Here is a 23,703-nt window from a genome sequence, read left to right as displayed (position 1 = left end):
AATTCCAAATTGATATTCTCCTTGTATTCAGATTTTATTTATCTGCTCATTTAAAAATAAATATTCATTTCTAGAGTAAAAGAATTAATAGAAATGTTTTCATTATCACCATCAAAATATTTTGAAAAAACTGACTAATTTAAAACAGTATTTCGCCCAAATTCATTAAACTCTGATTATAGGATTTCACTAATATCACTATCAATTAAATATTACTGGCACATCAAGAGAAACCATGCCTGACCCTAAAAGATTTGCAAGTAAAATATTACAAACAAGAATAGCGACATAATTGTCGCTTTTTATGATTTCTAAATTCTTGTCTTTTTTTTATATATTCAACAGTGACGACAAATAATTCATTATATTGGGTAATGGCAGGCGAGAGTCACTTTTCTAGGATTCGCGTTCCAGTTATCTCAGGAAGAGGTAGTGGCTCAAGTTATATCGCGGCTACTGTTAGCACTACTGAAAATTCATCGTAGTATATTGAAATTTCTGTTTTTAAATACACAATCGAGATAGTAAGTTTTGACGCTATTCGATTTCTTCTTCTGTAATTTTTTTCTTGCCTTTTAATTGTTGTACTTTGTGTTCGTTTTGAACTTGTGTCGACTATTCTTGGTATTTAATGTTGGTTTCAAGCCGTTTTTTTCATAATAATTTCTATTCGTTTTAAGTTTGACTTCTCGTGTTTCTGCTTTAAAAAACTTATTTTTCTTATCTTTGTAGTGTGATGTAAGACTTCCCTCAGTAATGCGAATCGCTCCTACTCCACTCTACAACAAATATGAAGAAGTCTATCGATTTGTTATCATCCTCAAGGAAGTCCTTGAAGCTGAGAGCTAGTGGAATTCTATGCTCGGTTTTTCTTGTTACTTTGTAAGGATTTTATATTATTCTGTTATAGTACATGTAATAAAAGCTTTGTTAAGTTGTTTATTTATTTTAGCCTTTTTTTTTACTGCTTTAGTCAACGTATATGGGACGGGGACTGAGCTATTATTGTACATAAATATAGTTAGGGCATTTCGGGGCGTCCTGAAAATTTTTATTTTTTACATTGGACTTCAATTCATCTATTACCATATTCTCGCGAGGTTTGAAATCAACAAAAAATATCATCTAGCTTGAAGAGTGACTATTCTGCATTAGCATCATTGCACTTTACTGTGGTAAGGCTAGTTTAAAAAGAATTCAATAACAATTTTAAATTCAAAAATAATTTATTTAACATGATAGTGCTTATTTTGATAGTAGATATTTCATAGTACAAAGTAGATATTTCAAAATCGTGTTTGATTTCTACTAAAACTTTTATTTATTAGGTTGTCCGAGATTGCTAACTTTAAACCTGGCACCAGAATTAAACTGGTTGTGTAAATTTAAGAAAATCATTGGGCATGGCAGAATATTTTTTTTTTAATTTGGGAATCATTTTTTCCCTATGAAACTGCCAAAAGAAGCCATTTTTCCAAAATAATACAGAAAAAATGTATTGTCAAAATCTAGGAGGAATGGACCAAAGATTTTTGATTGGGGTGGGGCAACACACCCTTCCCCTACCTCTTGACCAACAAGCTTAAGAATCCCAGAAAAACACGTTTTATTGAAATCAAAACGAATTTCAAAATTGCTGCATTTCAGCTCTTTCAAAATTAGGTATAATAGATAAAAGTAAGCATAATGTACCTTTTTAAACCAAAATCACTTATGAATTTTAAATGTGTGGAACTAAATTACCAAAGTAAAACCTACCTGTGAACCCCCCCCCATACACACAACAACAGAACAACAAGTATGCTTCGCTTGCTTTCGAGAAGGGATCACGCAAGAATTTTCAGTCTATATTGACTGAAAACCAAAGTGTGACAGATGCCCCATTAGAATTCTTTCCCCTCCCAAATCCAACTTCTACATAGAACGGTCACCCGTTTCTCACGATGTTTTATATTTTGTTGTGCTGTTATAGTTGCTGTATCTTGTGTAACAGACTGGTGTTTGCTAGTCAAAATAATAAATAGTGTTAAAGAGTTTCTTGTACATTATTGCGAAACCAAAAATCTACTTCTACTCTAAAATTGATTATCTCCCTACTAAAAACCTCTAATAGTTGAGGTGGATTTCTATGTGTTAATTAAATAAAAAAAACAAGTTTTTTTAAATGAAAGTAAAGAGCAACATTAAAACTTAAAACGAACAGAAATTAATCCGTATATAAAAGGGGCTTTTCCTCCTCAACGCCTTGCGCTTTACGCTAAAGTTTGACTCTTTCTCTTAACTCTATTTTTAAAACAGTAAGAAACTTTAGCGTAAAGAGCAGGGCGTTGAGGAGGAAAAGCCCCTTTCATATACGGATTAATTTCTGTTCGTTTTAAGTCTTAATGTTGCTCCTTACTTCCATTTAAAAAAACTTGTTTTTTTTATTTAATTTTGGACGTTTCCGATTAATTGAAATTAATCGGAAGATTTTGAGAAAAAAGAAACAAGGGAGGAGGCCTAGTTGCCCTCCAAGTTTTTGATTACTTAAAAAAAAAACTAGAACTTTTAATTTTTTACAAACGTTTTCATTGGTAAAAAACATACGTAACGAACTTCTATATTCGTATGTTTTTATTGCGTATACGAGTGGTTCAACCCTCGTCGATACCTCGCTCTTTACACTAAAGCTTGGGTTTTGCCCCAATTCCTTAAGAATGATCTCTGAATCACAAAGGCCGTAGAATAAATAGTTGAAATTACTAAAAATACTTTAGCGTAAAAAGTGAGGTATAACGAGGAGGTAAACCCCTCATATGCGTAATAATTTTTGTTCGTTTTGTTTTAATGCTGCTCCTTATTTTCAGAAGAAAAAACTTTTCATATTTATTTTTTCATTGTTTTTCAAATAATGCTAGAAAATCCTGCGCCCCCTTCATTGAAATTCTCTCCCCCCGTGAGAAGTTTCTCCATCGAAATATCCTCCAACGTAACCCCCCCCCTCAACTCTACCCCCTAAACCAAAAAATCCCCCTGAAAACGTCTGTACACTTCCCACTAACCATTACTGTATGAAAGCACAGGTCAAAGTTTGTAACTTGCAGCCCCTCCCACGGGTCTGCGGGGGAGTAAGTCATCCCCAAAGACATAGTTAATAGGTTTTTCGACTATGGTGAATAAAATGGCTATCTCAGAATTTCCATCCGGTGACTTTGGAAAAAAATGAGCGTGGGAGGAGGCCTAGGTGCCCTCCAATTTTTTGGTCACTTAAAAAGGGCACTATAACTTTTAATTCCTGTTATAATGAGCCCTCTAGCAACATTCTAGGACCACTCAGTCGATACGATCACCTCTGGGAAAAAAAAACAACAAACAAATAAACACGCATCCGTGATCTGTCTTCTGGCAAAAAATGCGAAATTCTACATTTTTGTAGATAGGAACTTGACACTTCTACAATAAGGTTCTCTGATACGTTGAATATAATGGTGTGCTTTTCGTTAAGATTGTATGACTTTTAGGGGGTGTTTCCCCCTATTTTCTAAAACTAGGCACATTTTCTCAGGCTCGTAACTTTTGATGAGTACAACTGACCTTGATGAAACTTATATATTTAAAATCAGCATTAAAATGTGATTTTTTGATGTAACTATTGGTATCAAAATTCCATTTTTTAGAGTTTTAGTTACTATTGAGCCGGGTCGCTCCTTACTACAGTTCGTTACCACGAACTGTTTGATATCCTCTGTAGATAGCTGTAAGTCAAGTGGTATCCTTGATGTAACCGGAGGAGCACAATTTTGCATGGTGTCCGTAACCCAAACTTTGCTGAAAATTTTTTCAAATGGAATATACTGCGAATAGTTTTGAGCTGAAAAATATTTGGTCGAACATAAATCCATTTCTGAGAAGGTTTTGAGAAATAAAATTTTTGAATCATAGTTAAATCATTTCAGAAGGAGGTCCTATTCCTTTCACTCTGTCGCAGGCAAGCATTGATTTAAAATTTACATATTTCTGTAATTTAGGGAGTGGAATGTCACGATTTCAGCTGATCACTCATGATGCATATTAAGTCAAAGAACATTCTCCAATGTAGTGAATTTTACAGGTTAAATCACCTTTTCTTTCGTTTTACTCTGAGGACAAACAGGGGTATCAACTGGGCAGGGGAAGGACCCCCTTTCCAAGAAAACCTCCACTACATTTTTAAAAGAAATTCTGGGGGAGTATTGTCAAGTCAGTTAATTCCATGAAATGAAAAACAACAAAAATGTGACCACACTTCAAAAGCAAGGAGCGATGCAACTCTAAGTAGCCAAAACTCTAAGAAACCGAATCATGATAACAATAGATACATCAAAAGGATCAAATTCTGATCCTTATTCACAATACATAAAACAAATAAAGCTTAATATTACCCATCAAAAGTTATTAGCCTTATTAATTTTGCCTAATTTTTGAAAAAAGGGGGAAATACCCTCAAACACCTGGTGGTTTTAATGGAGAGGGAATTTTCAATGGAGGGAGATCTGGATGAGCAGGATTGAAACTTAAAACGAACATAAGCTATTACGTCAATTGGGGAGATGCCCCCTCCTCAACGCCTCGCTCTTTACGCTAAAGTTTTTTAAGAACCTTTAAAGAAGCTTTGGATTCTGATTAAACGACCCGTGTGTTTCAGGAGTCATTCATAAATAATTGGAACAAAAAGTCAAACTCTAGTGTAAAGAGCGAGGTACTGAGGAGGGGCAATCCCCCATATATGTAATAATTTCTGTTCTTTTTAAGTTTTGGTGTTGCTGCTTACTCTCAGTTGAAAAAACTTGTTTTCTTATGTTTGATTTACATCAAAGTCTAGAGACCTTTTCCAAAGACAAATCATATGGTTCAATTAATGAAACCATCAATCAATCAATCAATTCATTCAACCAATAAGTTACAAACATATACATTTCAACATAGACTTAAGGTTCAACGTAAGGCTCTATGGCCAGGAAAAAAACTGGGAAGAAATGAAAATGATACTAATACATTAAAAACAACATTTATACACTTACATAATAAAAAAAAAAACATTTGCGCCTTTAAGAGACTCAACACAAGAGAAAAAAAAATACAGTGTATGATAGACTCTAACATTAAGAAACTTTAATACCCACCCCCCCCTCCCCCCCAAAAAAAAACAACAACAAAAAACCAACAAAATAGAATCCCCCTCCGAAAAAAAAATACAGAGGACTATCGCATGAATTAAAAATATTTCCAATTACATATTTGAAGCAAAGTCAGGAGAAATGCTGATAATAGGTCAAAGGCCCCTCACAACAAAAAATTCTAACCCAGGTAAGAGTAACCCGACCCAAAAAAAAACAGAATAAACAGAAGTCATCAAGACATTAAAAATCTTATGATTATTTTGAAAGTACCATACGAGTGAAATTATTGAGCTGACAGAGGCAGGGCCAAAGGATATGACAAGCCTTTAATGAATTAAAATCAAATATTACCGACGGAGTGAATAAAATACTAATATTCCTTGATTGTGAAGATTATACGCAGACCTATGAGTGACAAAAGGAGGAGTAATTTAAATTGCTACGGGACATCACCATGGAGCTGATGAAAAGTGAAAGACACACAAGAAAGAATGTAAATGACTGCAAATCAGGTAATGGGCTAGCCGGGTTTGTTGAAGAAAAATTTATTAACTTTGTAAGCCTCTTTGCTTTATCATATAACTTAGAAATAGGTTTCAAAAAAGTGGAAAAAGTTGAGATCCATACAGTAGGGCGAAAAGACACGTAGGACTGAACTTAGCAATGAAACAGAATTTTTAAAACTGATCCAGGAAAATATGTTTTAGCTTCCTCAAAATTTCGAGTCCAACATAATTAGTCCAATATGATGCTTGAATGAAAGATTCTCATCGAGAAGATTACCGAGAAATCGGACAAACTGATCCTTGAGTCTACTGAGAGAACCCCTTGACAGCTGGATATTAGTAAGTTGAGGACATGCCAGAGAAAGAAATACACGAAAAATTTAAATAAATTGACTTAGCAACATTTAGGGCAAGATAATTAATATCAAACCAGCGGACGACTCTCTAAAAAAAAGTCCACTAGTTTGGGAAGCATCTCAGACTCAGTTCCAACTACAGTATCAAGTGGTTGTCATCAGCAAAAGCAATGAGGGCGTCTTCATCCTACTAAAGCGATGGATTTTGTTTTGCATTGAATGATTCTGAATAATATAGTCAACAGCAAACTTAAGGTTTCTGTTTCTTAACCGCATCTATAAGGCCATTAACATAAATCAAAAACAGAAATGATCCAAGAACAGAGCCTCGAGGAATTAGTTATTTGTTTATTGTGCTTCAATTCAGTACTCAATAAGGTGTAATTCGTCCTTTTGCAGTTTATACCCTAGCCTCAAAATTACATCACAATATTTTTAAGGATTTGAAGACAAGAAGCTGATCTATTCCGATTTTAAAATAGAAATCTCTTCGATATTCATATAGATCTTTCACGACTTCTCAAAGGCCTTTGAAATTTGCGTTAGGAAGAAGAATAGTTTGTCGTGCTTAAAAATAAAAAAATGATATCAGTTTACATGTAATTCAAAAACATGACTGCTATTGATAAAAAAAAAGCTGAATTTCCTTTAGTAAAATTCCATATAATTAAATTTTTTATTAATTGGAATATTAAATTCTTCAAGCGAAGAATTTGTAAAAAAAAAAAATACACAGCAAGATTTGAATTTTAACATTTTACGTCGTTATCTGATTCAAATTTGACTTTCATACCGAATCATCGCTGTGCAACATTTTGTATTTTCTTTCATGACTATTTGTTGATGATGAGGAGCTCATATTTTGCATCAATTACAGACTAAAAAGATGCAATTCTACTTTACATTTGCCTCTAGTGAATATTATGAGGATAGTGGATAATGTTGATCTGAAGTCCTATGGAATCAGGAGAGTTTTTACTGAAGCCTGTCAAACCCAGATTCCCATTTTCAGGCCCCAGATTTGAAGCTTGTTCCAAGTGGGTTCAACAGTAATATTTTGCAGGTTCTCTGTTTCAGACCTGGTGAAACTTAAAAGCTTTTCATCTTAGGGGCTACGAGCTAAACGCTGATGTCATTTATAAATACCTCAAATGATGGAGCCAAATGATGGAGTCTTTTAGTTGGTGACGCTAAAGACCTTATGATTGATTCGATTGGCTCTTCTCTTAATAGTAAGTAAATAGTTGAAATACCATATTCTTGGGGCATGAAACCGACACGAAGAGAAATTACAATAAATAACCGAGTCAAACTCAAAAGAAGCAGAAAATAACATGAGTAGGACTCAAAACCCCTATGCCTCCCAAGGGCAGAGCATAATTTGCACTTTTCTGAAAAAAAAAATGTTTTCACTTTTGTAGCTTTATAAGGATTGCATTGCATTTCCCGGCGAACTGCGTCAATAAATCAATATTTTATACTAACACTAATGTATTGTTTTAGCTTTTTTTTAAGTTCACCTCGATCTGTTCTCATATTAAAATAAAACGTAACAGTATTTTGTTTTATAGCCGTTTAGCGAACTTAAACAATATCAAGCTGGCTAGTGCTATTGTACTAATATTATTTTGTTAGTATCATAATTACACAAATGAATTTCTGAGCAAATTTCATTTGATCACGAACAGGTCATGTACCTACATCAGAAATTTCTAACAATGCGTGAATTGTGGAAGTCCTTTGTTAAAAATCCCTACCCTTTGTAAGAAACAGTCCAACAATCTACAAATTTTACTCAGAATAATTATTAGCCAACCTTAAATACTAATTCCCGTTTAACCTTTTGTCAAAATTGTTATAACAGATCAAAAACGAAACAGTCATATTTTACCACAGCAGTTGAAAAGAGAGTATGGAAAGGTTATTAAGCCGTCAAATGACGCACTTCACTTGAACATTTCTACAAATCTGCAAACGCATAATTTCCTAAACTTACAGGTAGCAGTTTTCCATTTCCGGTAATTTCATGGAAAAACCTGTTTCTTAGGTTACTTTATCTGCCAATCCGCTAAATGACAATATCGGGTAATCTGGTAATCTCTCAGTATAAATGAATTGGAAGTTTCCCTTGCATTTTTTGCGGAAAATAGTAAACGGAGATGGGGCTCTATAGAAAAGCTGCAAGATGAGCTTCAGACTTCCTTAGCCTACTGCCAAATACAGCCAACAGATTGCGTAATGTTTTCCTTATGCTTTTGAAACACAAGAAAAATTTTATTATGTTACAACCCAAACTTCTTTTATTTAAAATATACAGGAAGGAGACGAAAAAGATTTTGAAGAAAATCAAAACCTCAAAATATTACAACCGTTAAAACAGATAATTAAAAACAGATTAAATAATTCTGTTTTCTATACGCCTGTTTTATACTTATGGGGTATAGAGTTTTGCAATCCGTACCCCAAACTGACTTTGAATAGCCAAACCTAAATTCCTCTATATATTCTAAATTTTATTGCTTCTTTTGGGGTAGCGTTTCCTAAAACATTCTCCATATGGACTTTTGAAAGACTAATTTTAACTTAATGGGTTTATTTGTTAGAGGAATAAAAACATATAAATGTATATTACACATAAAGTATGATACAAGATAATTTACGCTTTCGCATTTGTTCTAGCGTCCATATTTAGTAAAGAACTCTTGTTTCCAGCATTTACAAGATCCAGGGACAAGAAACCAGTCATAGTACATTCTTACCTGAAATATAACAAAACAAAATACAATATATATATATATATATATATATATATATATATATATATATATATATATATATATATATATATATATATATATACAATGGGACAGCAAAGAATGTTGTATATTCGCAAGTTTTACGTAGTTAAAAACATATATATATATATATATATATATATATATATATATATATATATATATATATATATATATATATATATATATATCTATATTCACAGGTGGGACATAGGAACACAACGACAATGGCGCGTAACTAATATGGCGCGTAACGACTTACGCGCGCGGGGGGGTTTGGGGGGGGGGAGCGCAAAGCGCCCACACCAAGCCAAAATAAAACAGCTAGTATATATATATATATATATATATATATATATATATATATATATATATATATATATATATATATATATATATATATATATATATATAGAATTTTGCTTAGATCTAATTTTTGGACCACACCAAAAAAGCAGCGATAAAACATTTTAAACTTCTTAAAAAATAATTAGAACCAGAAACAAACCAAAGAAAATATATACTTTGCAAGGAAACAACCTACAATCGATGATTTTAAGGAGTAAAAAGTGATTATTTACAACTAATAATAAAAGACAAAATGAAAGGCAGAGAGAGTTTAGATGACCGCAATAAATTTTAAGTTTATTCAACAATAATAGATTGATAGGCTTCTGAAACGGTGTTTTCAATAGAGAATTTTGTTTTATTAAACGATTTTGCACCTCTTTTTCAATGTTCTTAATCAAATTGTCATTCGTCCGAGCAAATTCTATTTCTATCAATATTAACCGTAACTAATACGTGAATCACAAAGAAAAATAAATAGAAAGGACATTGATTATAGAAAAAATATATAAAGGGAGTTTACCTCAGTAATTAAGTAATTCAACATGGTAGAAATCGAAACAAGAAGGTTAAAAGTCTCGTTAATAAGGAACTACAGGGAAGGAAGTTGAGTTTAAATTGTGTTTTCAGTGGTTTGATGGAATTTAAGTTGCATCTTCAGAATTTCGCTCCGTGGATATAATAACGTATTCATAGAGTTTCTGTTTGCTGATTTGTTGCTACTGCAATAAAGTCGTCACAGCATTAATCCACTCAAGGTCAATGAACTGATAAACGTGATTTTGACTTTAAAGCGCAATTCTAAGGAAATAGCCTCCTAAAAGTGCCTAATTTATTGATTTTGTTTTTCAAAAAGTATTTTCAGTCTTGACCGTAAACAGACTGATGCCATATTTAACCTTAGATTCTTTAATATTTTCTTTAACATGAAATTGAAAGTCAAAAATTTTAATTATTAAAAAAGATGTTAGTTTTTTTTTATAATCGTTTTATGATTAGTTTTGATTTAAGAATTCTTGGTTTTTCTGAATTTATAATCCTACAATACATTTAGCAGTAAAATGTAATTGGATATGTACGTTGTAAATTTTATTGTTTTTTTTTAGTTCTTAATTATTGAAATGTAGAAGCTAGTACATTCCTTGAAGTGTTAGTTTTATCCAATAGTTGCCTAGTTTCAGAGGTACCTTCTAATTGGGACAAAAAAAGAAAAATGGTAACATATATATTGTGAAATTTTTGTTTTATTGAGGTTGTTAAGGTGTGAAAATTCAATTAATATTCTATATGAAAAAGTATATATTATTATGGGTGACGAAACGGTGTCCAAGCTTAGGCCTCAAAGGCCTGTTGACTTCAAAAAGTTGAAATTACACATTAACAAAAGCAGTGTAGCAACTTCTAAAAGAATCAAACCTTTAGGAGAGGAGGATTTTCAAAGAAGTAAGAGAACGACTACATATATAGTACAGGTCCCCCTTGGTCCGTGTCCCCTATGGAGGTTCCCAATACTTCTGTAGGGTGTTCCCCTATCACCACCTTGGGATGTGCTGATTGGCCTGGGGGGCCACTAAAGTGCAGTAGACTAATAAAGTGTTTGATTCAAATCCTAAAATATACACAGGCATGTTTGAATAGCGATATAATGCACATTTTATACAGAGGTTAAGAAGGCACAGGTATTGGTGAAATATTCCGCTATTCACTCCTTTCAAATTGGAAAAATTATTGTTTTAAGGTCTGTAGAATAAGGCTTACAATTTGGGTAAGGCAATTCATTTTCTCTTCTTGTAGAGTTCGCTTCTAAAGGTGAGTGTTTTTTTGTTTTTTTTTCTTTTTATGAGCACTGAGGATGACACGGCGGAAATCCCTGTCAAAATATTTGCTTGTGTTTTGTCTTCATATTTTGCTACTGGCTGACAAAATACTCTCTTTTCTCACATATTTGATTTTATTGATTTTATTTTTCATTTGTTATATCCTTTCTTTTCTTTGTTTCATGCATAGGCTAAGGCAATTCCTAAATTTACAATTTTAGTAGAGATGACAAATTTCCCAAACATGCGTTTGAACTTATGCTGAGGAAGAAGGTGCTGCTAGTGACGAAAGGCTATACTATTTCCTCCCTCCAAGTTGGAGGAATTGTTGTTGCAGGACCAAAAAGCTAAGACTCTTGGTAAGGCATATCCCTAAATTTTCTAATTTTGTTAAAGAGGGCGAAAAGGTGCCCAAATTGCCCCATTATACGTATAACGTCAATGACCGAATTGATGATTCCATCCCTGAGATCTTCTATAAGCGATAAAGTCATGTGGCTAAATTTCCTTTCCCACAAAACATCCCGGACATTGTTCCCCCAAACATTTATGCGCTATGCTAGCCGGACTCTGCTTTCGCTCTGGATTCCTTAAACGTGAAAAATGCCCTTTATCTCTGTCATCAAACCAGATAGCGTAAAAAATATTACAGGCTTGTTTATCCACCCAATTCTTGTTTCGTAATCTTAGGAAGTCTATTGAGAATTTATTTTACAACACTTGACAACTATCTTGAATAAAACAGGCTACAAAGTGATCAAAGCCATGGATTCCTGTAGAGACTGTCTACCCTATATTATCTTGTGGCTCACCATCAGAAGTGGATCGAGCTTCTGGTTCATAAATATGACCGTTATATACCGCTATACGACGGTTACTGAACGGTATATGACCGTCACTGACTTTTGATATTCCAAACTTCTTCAACAGAAGTGGCCATTAAGGTCTTTGAAAGCTTAAATCATACGAATCAGCGGTCACTAGATGGTGGGGTTGAAAGTGTCTTTGCAAATCATTCTAGAAAGGTTATCCTTTACAAAGTCACATCTAAAGATCATCTGATGCAATTTGGGGTTTCTCAGGGCAATATCCTGGGTACCACCCTTTTCCTCATGTATATCAACGACACGGGGAGCCCTCTAAACCACTTTCCTATCCGCATACTAGCCCATTTGGCCGTGTCGAAGAACGGAGACCGAATAAATGCTTCCCCATCCCTTTAAGCTATTTCAGTATAATTCGGAAAATTTACCAGTCAGTATGCTTGCTGAAAACATTTTTAAGGTTAAACTGGTCAGCTATTGCGGGTGAGGAAAAATATAAGAGAAGAATATAAATTTTTAAATATAGGACAACTAAAGAGATAAAGAGAGGTTATTTTCTTTTATTTCCAAGTTAAAAAGTGTGCTTTAGTCCAATGGACTATTTCTGTGAAGTATTTTCAACCCAGCCCCTTTTAAAGTCATACTTAGATGCATCAAATAGTCTAATGGTCAAGCCTGGTACGATTATTAGTGAGCAAAAAGACCGCAAGACACGATTGGCTCTTTTGAGCGAAGCTATGAGCCAGCAAAAGAAAGAACAAGTTTTGATATTTCGGAACGATTCCAAGAACATACATGTGTGTACCCCAAGGCCTACTGTATAAGCTTGCTAAAATGTATAATATTCTTCTTACGTTATCCCAAAACTTCTTTATTTTTCGAATAACTTATGTTTGTTTATGTATATATATATATATATATATATATATATATATATATATATATATATATATATATATATATATATATATATATATATATATATATATATATATATATATATATATATATATATATATATATATATATATAATATATACGTCTATATCTATATATGTATATATATTTGTTTATAAGAAATTAATGTTAACTGCTCTATAAGTCGCATTTTTTCCGGCTGTGGATTGTTTTTTTTTGTTTACTTATTCTATATTTTCTCGATCTATAATTTTCTCTTACTTGATAACATCCTATTTCGTCAACACCGTCGCACTGAGATGTATCTCTCTTTCTCCTATCTTCACGAAACGTATTTGAAACATCAAAAGGGGGCTTCATCTGCTTAACTGAAAAAAATATGTGAATAATTTACTATGAATTGTAAACAGTATCTTACCTATAAAGCCAATTCAAGAAGTTTGAAATTAAAAAAATGTCGGTCCGCTGATTTCGTTATTTGACGGTAAAGCAACCAGCAAAAACGGTGGTTGATTTGACCTGAATGCTTTTTTTTTGTCAAGATCTTCCTTTTACAAGTAAGCCTGTACAAGTAACCTGTAACAAGTAACCCAGGATCAGAGGGTTATCAATATAATAGTCTCATTTACCCCTCGATCGGACACCAGTATTTTGTTAACAAACACGTAATAAGAAGACAGATAGAATTCAATAGCATAATTAACAGGGCCGTATCCAGGATCTGTGTTCGAAGGGGTAATTTTTCTAAGTGAAGGTTACAAAAAAAAACTTAAAAACTCATAGAAAAAAGTGTTTTTATGCATTTTTATTACGTTTTAAAGAGTCGAGCAAATGTTTTAGGAGGGGTTAATCCCTCTCCTTAACACGACTTTGACGGATGTTCTATCATTCTTAAAATATGTTTAACTTGACTTTAAGCTCTTATCCCTATAAAAGGTCTTTTCCCTATTTTAATGAACTTTTTTCTGTGCCTAAAGTGATTTTGTGAAAAGAAAGTCCGTAAAATAAGGTAAAAATTATTTTCTTTTAAATAGATTTATATAATTAAAAACATTGCTTGTCTTAAACGAAGACCCAGAGATGATGCGAAAAATTCTAACATTGAATTTGTCATGATTGGGGTCTTTTATTCTTATATATCAATCAAAACTAACACAAATAAAATTGTTCAGAGTCTTCCAACTAATAAATAGTCTACTATAATAGTTTTAGAATTCCATTTATATATATTCCAAAAGAAAGCAATCTTGGATCACTGAATTGTAATTTCATATAAAAATCTTGAAAGGGTATACAAGAAAATCAGACGAATTTTAAAGGAACAACATGGATGAATTATTTCATGCTTTATAAGCATGCAACCCGGGTAGTTCAATTTTGAGCAATTCTGTAAAGGATGTACGAGTTTTTCACTAATAACGGTGAGACTAAGATAAGAAACACATTATAATTATTAAGTGTAGGGAAGACAGTTGTTACTCTTTTGTGGTTAGACTTTTCGTGGAAATAGTCACACTGTAATTTGCTACAAATATCAACCTAAGCGAGAAGCACTTTTAGGCCCGATAAACTGAGGGGGGAGGGGCTGGGTATACAAAAATACAACATTTCTATAGTTAATTTTTGGCTTTTTCGAACTGCCGTTTATCGTCATGAATACCCTATTAGTGACTGCCTGTCCATGGATTATTCTTTATGGTTGATTGTGTATGGCTATGCTGTTTGACCTATGTGATTGTATGGATGAGTAGGGTTAAGGCCTCATTCAAGTGCTGGTCTATATTAATCACTAATTTAGGAAAACAGGCTTCCTTTTCTCCTTTTGTCTCTCTTTTTTTTTTGTGTGTGTTTGTGCTGTTGCATTGGTGATTTCTCTTTTCATGATATTATTCCAGGTTGGATCCAGTGCTGGTAGAGAAAATTTTTTTTTAGTTTTCTCCCCGACAGACCTTTACCCTGGTCCAGGTTTTTAACTTGATATTGTTAATTATTGGTGAGATGGCACTTATGCAAATTTCATGTTCTTTCATGTTTTTGTTTATGTATTTATTGACCTATTGACCTATTGACCTTGGCATGTTTTTTGGACTTTGATTGTTAGATTTTGATTTGGATGTTGGTTTGTTTTGAATTTATTTTCAATAACTTTTTATGCAACAAAACACAAATATTAGCCTCGGAACTCGGAACAATTTTTTGAAAGTTAGTAAATGTAAAAGTCGTTGTTTTCTTTGCCAAGATCATTTTGTCCCACGGACTTCCGTTAAGAGTACATTGTATAATAAAAATTTTGCATGCAAGTTACGTGGTAATGTTAATTGTAGAACAACCAATGTAATTTACCTATTAGAATGTAATAAATACTGCCTACAATATGTGGGGGAAACAACTAATAATATATATAAAAGATTTTCTGGACATAAGACAACAGTTAATAATGAAAAAACTAATAACTATCTAGTTCAACATTGTAATAATGGTAAATGTTCCATATCAGATATAACTGTCACAATTTTAGAGAATTTAGAATTAGAAAATTTAAGTAAAGAAGAGAAGAATAATAGACTACGTAAACAGGAGGATTTCTGGATCCATACTCTTGGTACAGCTTATCCTTTTGGGCTAAATGATCGTGTAGCAAAATATGGTGACATGTCTCATGTTGTTGTTAAATGTATTGATGGTTTTATGGACCATCTTTCTTTTACTTGTCCTACTAAACGTAAAAAACGATCGAGAGGACATAGGAAAAATAATAGAAAAAATGAATTAGATGTACATATGGTTTCTATAGATCTATGCCAGCTACTTGAATCTAGGGGTATGATTTCTGTAATAAAATGTCAAAATAATTTATCCAAGAGGAATTTAATCAAACTTTTCTGGATTGTTAAGAATAATACAGCTCTTGATTATAATTTTAAAGTAATATGTGATACAATTTGCATTCTAACTAAAACGAAATTTATTTCAAAAAAGAAAAAGTTCGATAAGATTAGTAATAAGGATAACAGATTATATTTACCTATTAATTTTACTTGTAAGCAGATTGAAGATATTAATTTACCAGAAATTTTAAATCAGCGGCATGTGAAACAGGCCCTTCCTAGTAATTTGAATTATAATGATAGTCCAGTTTTAACTTATAAATTTTCAAAAACTATTGGGCAAATTATTTTAATTATAATTTAATACTAAAAAGACTAGATAGTGATATAAATTGGAAACCGGTTTGTAATTGTAAGCAACTTGGCCCATTTGTAAATCTTACTTACAAACATGTTATAACAGGGGACATGTCAATAATAAAGCAAGATGATTTCATTGATATTTCTAAAAATATATATCCATCAGAGCTTATTCTTGAGCCTAGTCATGGCGCTGGTCATGAAGATCATTTCTTAGATTTAAAGATTAATATTTGTGATAATAATAAATTAAGTTTTAAAATGTATAATAAAACGGATGATTTTGATTTTGAAGTGATTAGTTTCCCATTCCCTGAAAGTAATATACACTCAAATATCACATATTCAGTGTTTTTCTCACAGTTACTTCGTTATGCAAGGATTTGTAGTAATTATATTGATTTTAAAAATAGATGTAAAATCTTAAGCTAAAAATTGATATCAAGAGGTTTTTTTGCAAATAAATTAACTTGGCAATTTAAAAAATTTAGTTTTCATTATAACAAACTTTTAAATAAATATCAAAAGAATTATCTAGAAATACTTAAAGAAATTTTCAACTAATTACGGAGTTCGAGAAATGTTGTCGCAGCGCCATTTATTTTGAATTGTGTTTCTAATTGAGCGGATTTTCTTAAAAAAAAAGCCACATGGTAAAGATGAATTCTATAATTGTTTAGTTCATTCAGGTTTTTTGCAATGTGTTAATATTTGTGATTTGGTAAAATTTATAATATTTAGTTTACCTATTGTTGCTAAAAAGAGGGATATATTAACAGGATAAGCTTGTTTTGGTTTTACTTGGTTGTTTTACATTTGCTGTTTTTTTTCTTTCATAGGCATGTATCTTGGGGGTGATACCTGACACGGGGATGCCATGGATATTCTGTGGTAGCCACAACACTGTGCTGGGTAGAGAATTTAAAGTGGTGAAACCCTATATAGGCCAGTGTATTCTCCTGATGAGCCTTTATGTTGGGTGTTGCCTCTGAGTTATTTGTCTATATTATTTTTTCTATTGTTTGGTAAATGACGACTTATACTTATTGACGACATGACTGCCTGTCCATGGATTATTCTTTATGGTTGATTGGGTATGGCTATGCTGTTTGACCTATGTGATTGTATGGATGAGCAGGGTAAAGGCCTCATTCAAGTGCTGGTCTATATTAATCACTAATTTAGGAAAACAGGCTTCCTTTTCTCCTTCTGTCTCTCTTTTTTTTTTGTGTTTGTGCTGTTGCATTGGTGATTTCTCTTTTCATGATATATATATATATATATATATATATATATGTATATATATATATATATCTATACTAGCTGTTGGGGTGGCGCTTCGCGCCACCCCAACACCTAGTTGGTGGGGGCGCTTCGCGCCCCCCCCCCAAGCCCCCCCGCGCGCGTAAGTCGTTACGCGCCATAATAGTTACGCGCCATTGTAGTTGTGTCCCTATGTCCCACCTGTGAATATATATATATATATATATATATATATATATATATATATATATATAGATATATATATATATATATATATATATATATATATATATATATATATATATATATATATATATATATATATATATATATATATATATATATATATATACTAGCTGTTGGGGTCACCCCAACACCTAGTTGGTGGGGGCGCTTCGCGCCCCCCCCCAAGCCCCCCCGCGCGCGTAAGTCGTTACGCGCCATATTAGTTACGCGCCATATTAGTTACGCAGCATTGTAGTTGTGTCCCTGTGTCCCACCTGTGAATATAGATAGATTTATATATGTGTTTCAAACTACGTAAAAATTGCGAATATACAACATTCTTGGCTTTCTCATTGTCTGTCCATATACAAAGCCGTATGTACTAATAATGACGTCATATGCAAACGCTCTTTTTACAAACAAACAAACATGCATACACACAACTCGTTTTTATATAGATAGATAGATAGATAGATAGATACAATACAAATCAACTACGTAAAACTCGTGAATATACAACAGTCTTCGCTGTCCCATTGTCTGTGCGTATAAATAGATTGTCAGGTTTACCGACCCTCAAAGATGCAACATACAATTGTACATTGGTAAAGCAATCTGTATTAAGATCTATACCGCATTTTTCTAGTGATTGCCCTTGAGCTTTGTTGATGGTGGTTGCAAATGCTAATCGAATTGGGAATTGCAATCTTTTAAATTGAAAAAGCAGATCCGTTGGAATCATGGGAATGCGAGGAATAAGAACAGCCTCACCCTCATAAGGCCCTGTCAAGATTGTGGCATCTATTAGGTTTTCCATTGTTTTTTTTTTACGGCAAGTCGCGTGCCATTGCAAAGCTTTGGTGGGTTGATATTTCTTAAAAGTATTATTGGTACGCCTATTTTTAGTTGTAGCAGGTGTGGTGGACACCCTGAAGGATCTATGGAATTTAAAAATTCAGATGGATAATTAACCGCTTCATTTGGTTCCGAAATACAAATTAACTACGTAAACCTTGCGAATATACAACATTCTTCGCTGTCCAATTCTCGCTGAATATAAATAGATTGTCAGGTTTACCGACCCTCGAACATGCAACGTACAATTATCCATTGGAAAAACAATCAGTATTAAGATCAATACCACATTTTTCTAATGATTGACCTTGAGCTTTGTTAATGGTGATTGCAAATGCTAATCGAATTGGGAATTGCAATCTTTTAAATTGAAAAGGCAGATCTGTTGGAATCATGGGAATGCGAGGAATAAGAACAGCCTCACCCTCAAAAGGCCCTGTCAGGATTGTGGCCTCTATTAGGTTTTCCATTGTTTTTTTTACGGCAAGTCGAGTGCCATTGCAAAGCTTTGGTGGGTTTATGTTACGTAACAATATTATTGGTACGCCTATTTTTAGTTGTAGCACGTGTGGTGGAAACCCTGAAAGATCTATGGAATTTAAAAATTCAGATGGATAATTAACCGCTTCATTTGGTTCCAAAACTGTGTCGACTGACTTGTAAAGGACTGCCTGGTCTTGAATCTTGGTCAAAACAATATTGTTGATTTCGTGGACGTCAATATTTTTGGGTGCGAGAATCGCTCTTTCACTTAGCCATTTATTATTTTTATAATTTTTTAGAATATTCGGAAATACTTTTTCAATCAATTCATTTTTGGACGTCACTAAATTACAGAAATCAGCAGGTAGTTGTATACGTCCTGAAATTGAGTCTACTGGGAGCTTTCCGTTTCCCATTGCCAGCAATTGATCTGAAAATGTTTGACCAGAGTCATCGTTTTGCAATCGGACACGCATATTTGTAGTTAATTTTAATGTTTTTACGTGTGCCCATAAATTAGAATTTTTCAGGCAAGCATTCATTTCGTCTGCAGGAGTTGATCTAGGTATTATAGGTAATGTTTGCCTGAAATCTCCCGCAAGCAATATTAAGGTGCTGCCAAAGGGTTTCGACTTCCCTCGCAAATCTTTCAAGCATTGATCCAGAGCCTCGAGCGATTTTTTGTGTGCCATTGTGCACTCATCCCAAATAATAAGTTTGCATTGCTGCAATACTTTACCCATCCCAGATGATTTGGAAATATTGCACGTGGGAGTTTCTGTAGAATGCAAGTTCAGAGGCAATTTCAAAGCGGAATGAGCAGTTCTTCCACCAGGCAGCAATGTTGCGGCTATTCCGGACGACGCAATTGCCAACGCTATATCATTTTTAGATCGAATTGATGCCAGAATCAGTTTTATCACAAACGTTTTACCAGTACCTCCTGGCGCATCCAAAAAGAAAATTTCTCCAACGTTGTTATCGACACAATGCATTATCGTATCATAAATGTCTTTTTGTTCCGACATTAACTTGGAAATGTTATTTTGTACATACGACAATAGATCACTCGTACTGTAACTTTGTTCACGATCCAATTCTACACATGTCGAAACAGCAGCGATACGGTTAGGTGAAGGCATTCCCAAACCCTGAAGAGGTTTGTTTGCCATACTTATGCAAAAATCTTCTATAACTATAATAGTTATATTATAGAACTACTATAGAACTACTATAATAGTTCTATAATAGTTATAAATTTCTGATGTAAAATCAAAAGTCATGTCTGACGTCTCTAACTGTTTTCGATGAAGTATATCTTCGGACATTTTTGACTTATATTTTTCCCATAAATCTGTAGGAGCTGATGGAGAGCAAGTTGTTAAAATGATGCCAAACAATGCACGAATTTGACTTGGGGTTGACGTTTCGCACGCGTCATTGATGCAGTTATCCCAGTGTTGGTCATTCTCCAATAAATTCAGAGCTTGGCATGCACTACGGTAAGTGTCATGTATAGTACCATTTACAGTCCTCAAATACTCAAAGGATGTCGGACCGGGTACATTCACCAAAAGCAGGCGTAGAAAGAAGCATTCATGTTGATTGGGGTGAACGGTGTAGAGTCTTCCTATCGTGGTATCTTTGAAGATGGTAGGTTGGCCGTCGACTGACTTACCCTGTTTTCGACGTTCAAATACTTTATTTTTAGTATTCCACGTGTAATACGAAGGCACTTCAGTATACAGCAGTTTTTTCGCAAAAGAATCATTTTTGCAAAGCGAAAAAAAAGCTGTTAATGTTGTATCCGGTGGATTCAGGACTCTTTGTTGCACGTTGGTTTCCGTGAAATAAACACGTTGACCATTCTGTAAATGTACCGCTAAGTGAACAACAGCTGGACTACGTTCATGTATCGGAAATGAAAGAATTTGCCAAACAACTTCATTACTGCTTATGTATCTTCCAGCCTGATATTCACGATTTCATCGAAATCTTTGATTTCGGCCTGCAAGCCAAAAACTGCCATGTCACTGCCTTTGTTGACGTATTTACATATGTATTTGATTGCCTTTACGGAGTTACAGTATTCAACGTTTATGTGTGCATTAAATGTTTTTGATAATAAAGGGGAATATGGAACAACCCACTGGTTATCTACTTCGATGGTGGTACCGTTACGCTTCTTTATTATTGCTGTTTTACCGCCATCTTCAGTAGATCTAATTCTATATTGTGGGTAACCATCATTGCCAGTAATTGTTTTGGGTACTAAAAGTCGAGGATATTGCTTTTTGCACCTTCCTTTGGCCATGCATGGTGAATTTTCGTTCAGTGCACCGCAAGGTCCATGTATCATATTTTTTACAATAATATCATGTAACCCCTTATCGACATTTTTATCAGGTATTTCAGCGGAAATCACATCATCAATTTCGTTTGAAGTAATTTTTTTATGTAGCCAGATTAGTATATGTGCGTGTGGCAAACCTCGTTTTTGCCATTCCACTGAGTACATGCAGCATCGCACTGACCCAAACACTTCATGTTTTACAAGGTAGTTTATCAGTGATTTCAACTTTTGCCGGAAGACACGTGCCGTAATGTCATGCCTATGAACCGCCGATTGTCCTTGAAGTAAAAGCTGCAGTATCTCGTCCCAAGATTGATTACATGTAAATGTAATAAATAAATCTGGACGACCATAGAGACGAACATACGCAATAGCATCTTGAGCATATTCATGCATATGACGGGGACTGCCAACATATGACGAAGGTAAAATTGTTAATCTTCCAACGTTTGTGGTATTACCGTCATTTATAACTGCATCTCGCAAATGAATGTATTGTTCAGAGCGGAGCTTGGTCTGATTCAGGCGGATATATAGCAAACGTTCTGATTCAATTTTAGCATACATATCAACCATAAATTGGTGAAACAATTCACGGCATTTTAAAATATAATTTTCTTCATCCTGCCGAATCATTAGTCTATAGGAATAATAATGCATTGCACTGCATTTCTTATTCATTTCTTTGTTAGTGGCTGGATTCATCAATTTAATATTAAAGTGATAGCCGTCGGCTCCATCCCAAAAAATGATAGGATATTGTAGGGCATCGTAGCATCGATGAGTTTCAGCAATTCTTAACAACTGAGCGTTTCGCTTATGTAGAATAATATCTCGAGGTAAAAACTGATCACCGACCATAACGATTGCCACTTCGTCGATAGTCGGAGCATTGTATCTACGCACATGTTGGCCAGGAGGCGTTTTGTCAGCGGAAATAACAATTTTATGAGTATCAGTAGGCATCAAATCGATGGCTGTTTTGAACAGACGCACTAACTTATTATTTTCGTGGAAAAGATGTTGCAATTGGGAAACGATTGTCCTTTCAACGTTGGGAGAAATTTCGCAACGTGCATTCAATTCAGAATTTCTATCACTGATGAAGTACAATTGTAAAAATTTATGATTCTCGCCTGAGAATGGTAGAAGGGACCCTGCTTTATGATAAATTTGCCCTTTTACTTTGAAAGTAGACATAAATTGATCTGGATTTTCGATTTGGGCTCCAAACGACGTCATTTGGAAACATGAGTTGTATTGTCTGATTTTTGACAAAAAACGCTTAGATTCTGACGTAGTTCCAGTAAGGAAAGTCTTCAATGGCTCTGGTGGTGCAGCCAATAGAGGAAGTTTAACTTTTCCTGAGGCGCAACACATTCCCATTGTTTCACCATTGAATTTCAAGGCCTTGCAATAGGGACAAATTTTAGACATTGTCCCGATTTGAACACATCTACTCAAGCTATAATCATCGACTGGGTTGTACCTGAATGCCAGGTGATAACTTTCAGATTGCTCTGATTCCTCGGCACGCTTTCTTTTCTTACTTTCTCTATCAGCAGCAAGCCTGTTTCCCTGCTGGTCTTTTGATTCCTCGGCACGCCTTCTTTTTTCACTTTCTCTTTTAGCAGCAAGTCTGATTCTGCGTTGCTCTAGTAGTTCCTCGGCACGCCTTCTTTTTTCACTTTCTCTTTTAGCAGCAAGTCTGCTTCTGCGTTGCTCTGGTAGTTCCTCGGCATGCTTTCTGTTCTTTCTTTCTCTATCAGCCTCAAGCCTGTTTCCCTGCTGGTCTTTTGATTCCTCGGCACGCCTTCTTTTTTCACTTTCTCTTTTAGCAGCAAGTCTGCTTCTGCGTTGCTCTAGTAGTTCCTCGGCACGCCTTCTTTTTTCACTTTCTCTTTTAGCAGCAAGTCTGCTTTCGCGTTGCTCTGGTAGTTCTTCGGCACGCTTTCTTTTCTGACTTTCTCTATCAGCAGCAAGTTTTTTGGCATAGACTCTTTGAGCATCTTCATCAGTCATTATAAACTTAAGCATTAATAGAATTCTACGCGAACATACGTCTTATATAACTTGAATGACGTCACGCCTTCAAAGCAAAAATGATGGCAACTAATTTCATGACGTCAGCCGAAACATGACGGCGAACATATGTCTTATATAACTTGAATGACGTCACCTTCAAAGCAAAAATGATGGCAACTAATTTCATGACGTCAGCCGAAACATGACGTCACCTGATCCATCCACAGATCCACACACAGACAACTTATTTTTATATATATAGATATATATGGTTTTAACTACGTAAAACTTACGAATATACAACATTCTTTGCTGTCCCATTGTCTTTGCATATAAATAGATTGTCAGGTTTACCGACTCTTGAACATGCAACATATAATGGTCCATGGGAAAACAATCTGTATTCAGATCTATACCTCATGATTCTAATGATTGCCCTTGAGCTTTGTTGATGGTGATTGCTAATCGACCATTCCCTGTCCCGGTGTCCCGGTCGTCATTTATATCCCCCTGTTTCCCCCGGTGTCCCCGTTGTAGTTGTGTCCCTGTGTCCCGGTCGTCATTTATATTCCCTGTGTCCCGGTCGTCATTTGTATCCCGGTGTCCCGG

The 23,703-nt window shown here is 34.3% G+C and overlaps 1 protein-coding gene across 1 annotated transcript in view; it reads left to right on the top strand.

Moving 5' to 3' along the window:
* The window catches only part of LOC136032861 (kynureninase-like), a 65,770-nt gene extending 64,832 nt beyond the window's left edge, over positions 1-938 (top strand). The window contains exon 9 of the mRNA XM_065713275.1: positions 733-938. Within this exon, the coding sequence (XP_065569347.1) occupies positions 733-849 (117 nt within the window). The 3' untranslated portion in view covers positions 850-938. The remainder of the gene's footprint in view (positions 1-732) is intronic.
* Positions 939-23,703: the final 22,765 nt, after the last annotated feature.

The sequence above is a fragment of the Artemia franciscana genome, chromosome 11 (genome assembly GCF_032884065.1).
Source record: "Artemia franciscana chromosome 11, ASM3288406v1, whole genome shotgun sequence".
NCBI lineage: Eukaryota > Metazoa > Arthropoda > Branchiopoda > Anostraca > Artemiidae > Artemia > Artemia franciscana.
The sequence above is the reverse complement of the archived record's forward strand: the minus strand, read 5'-3'. Positions and strand labels throughout refer to the sequence as shown.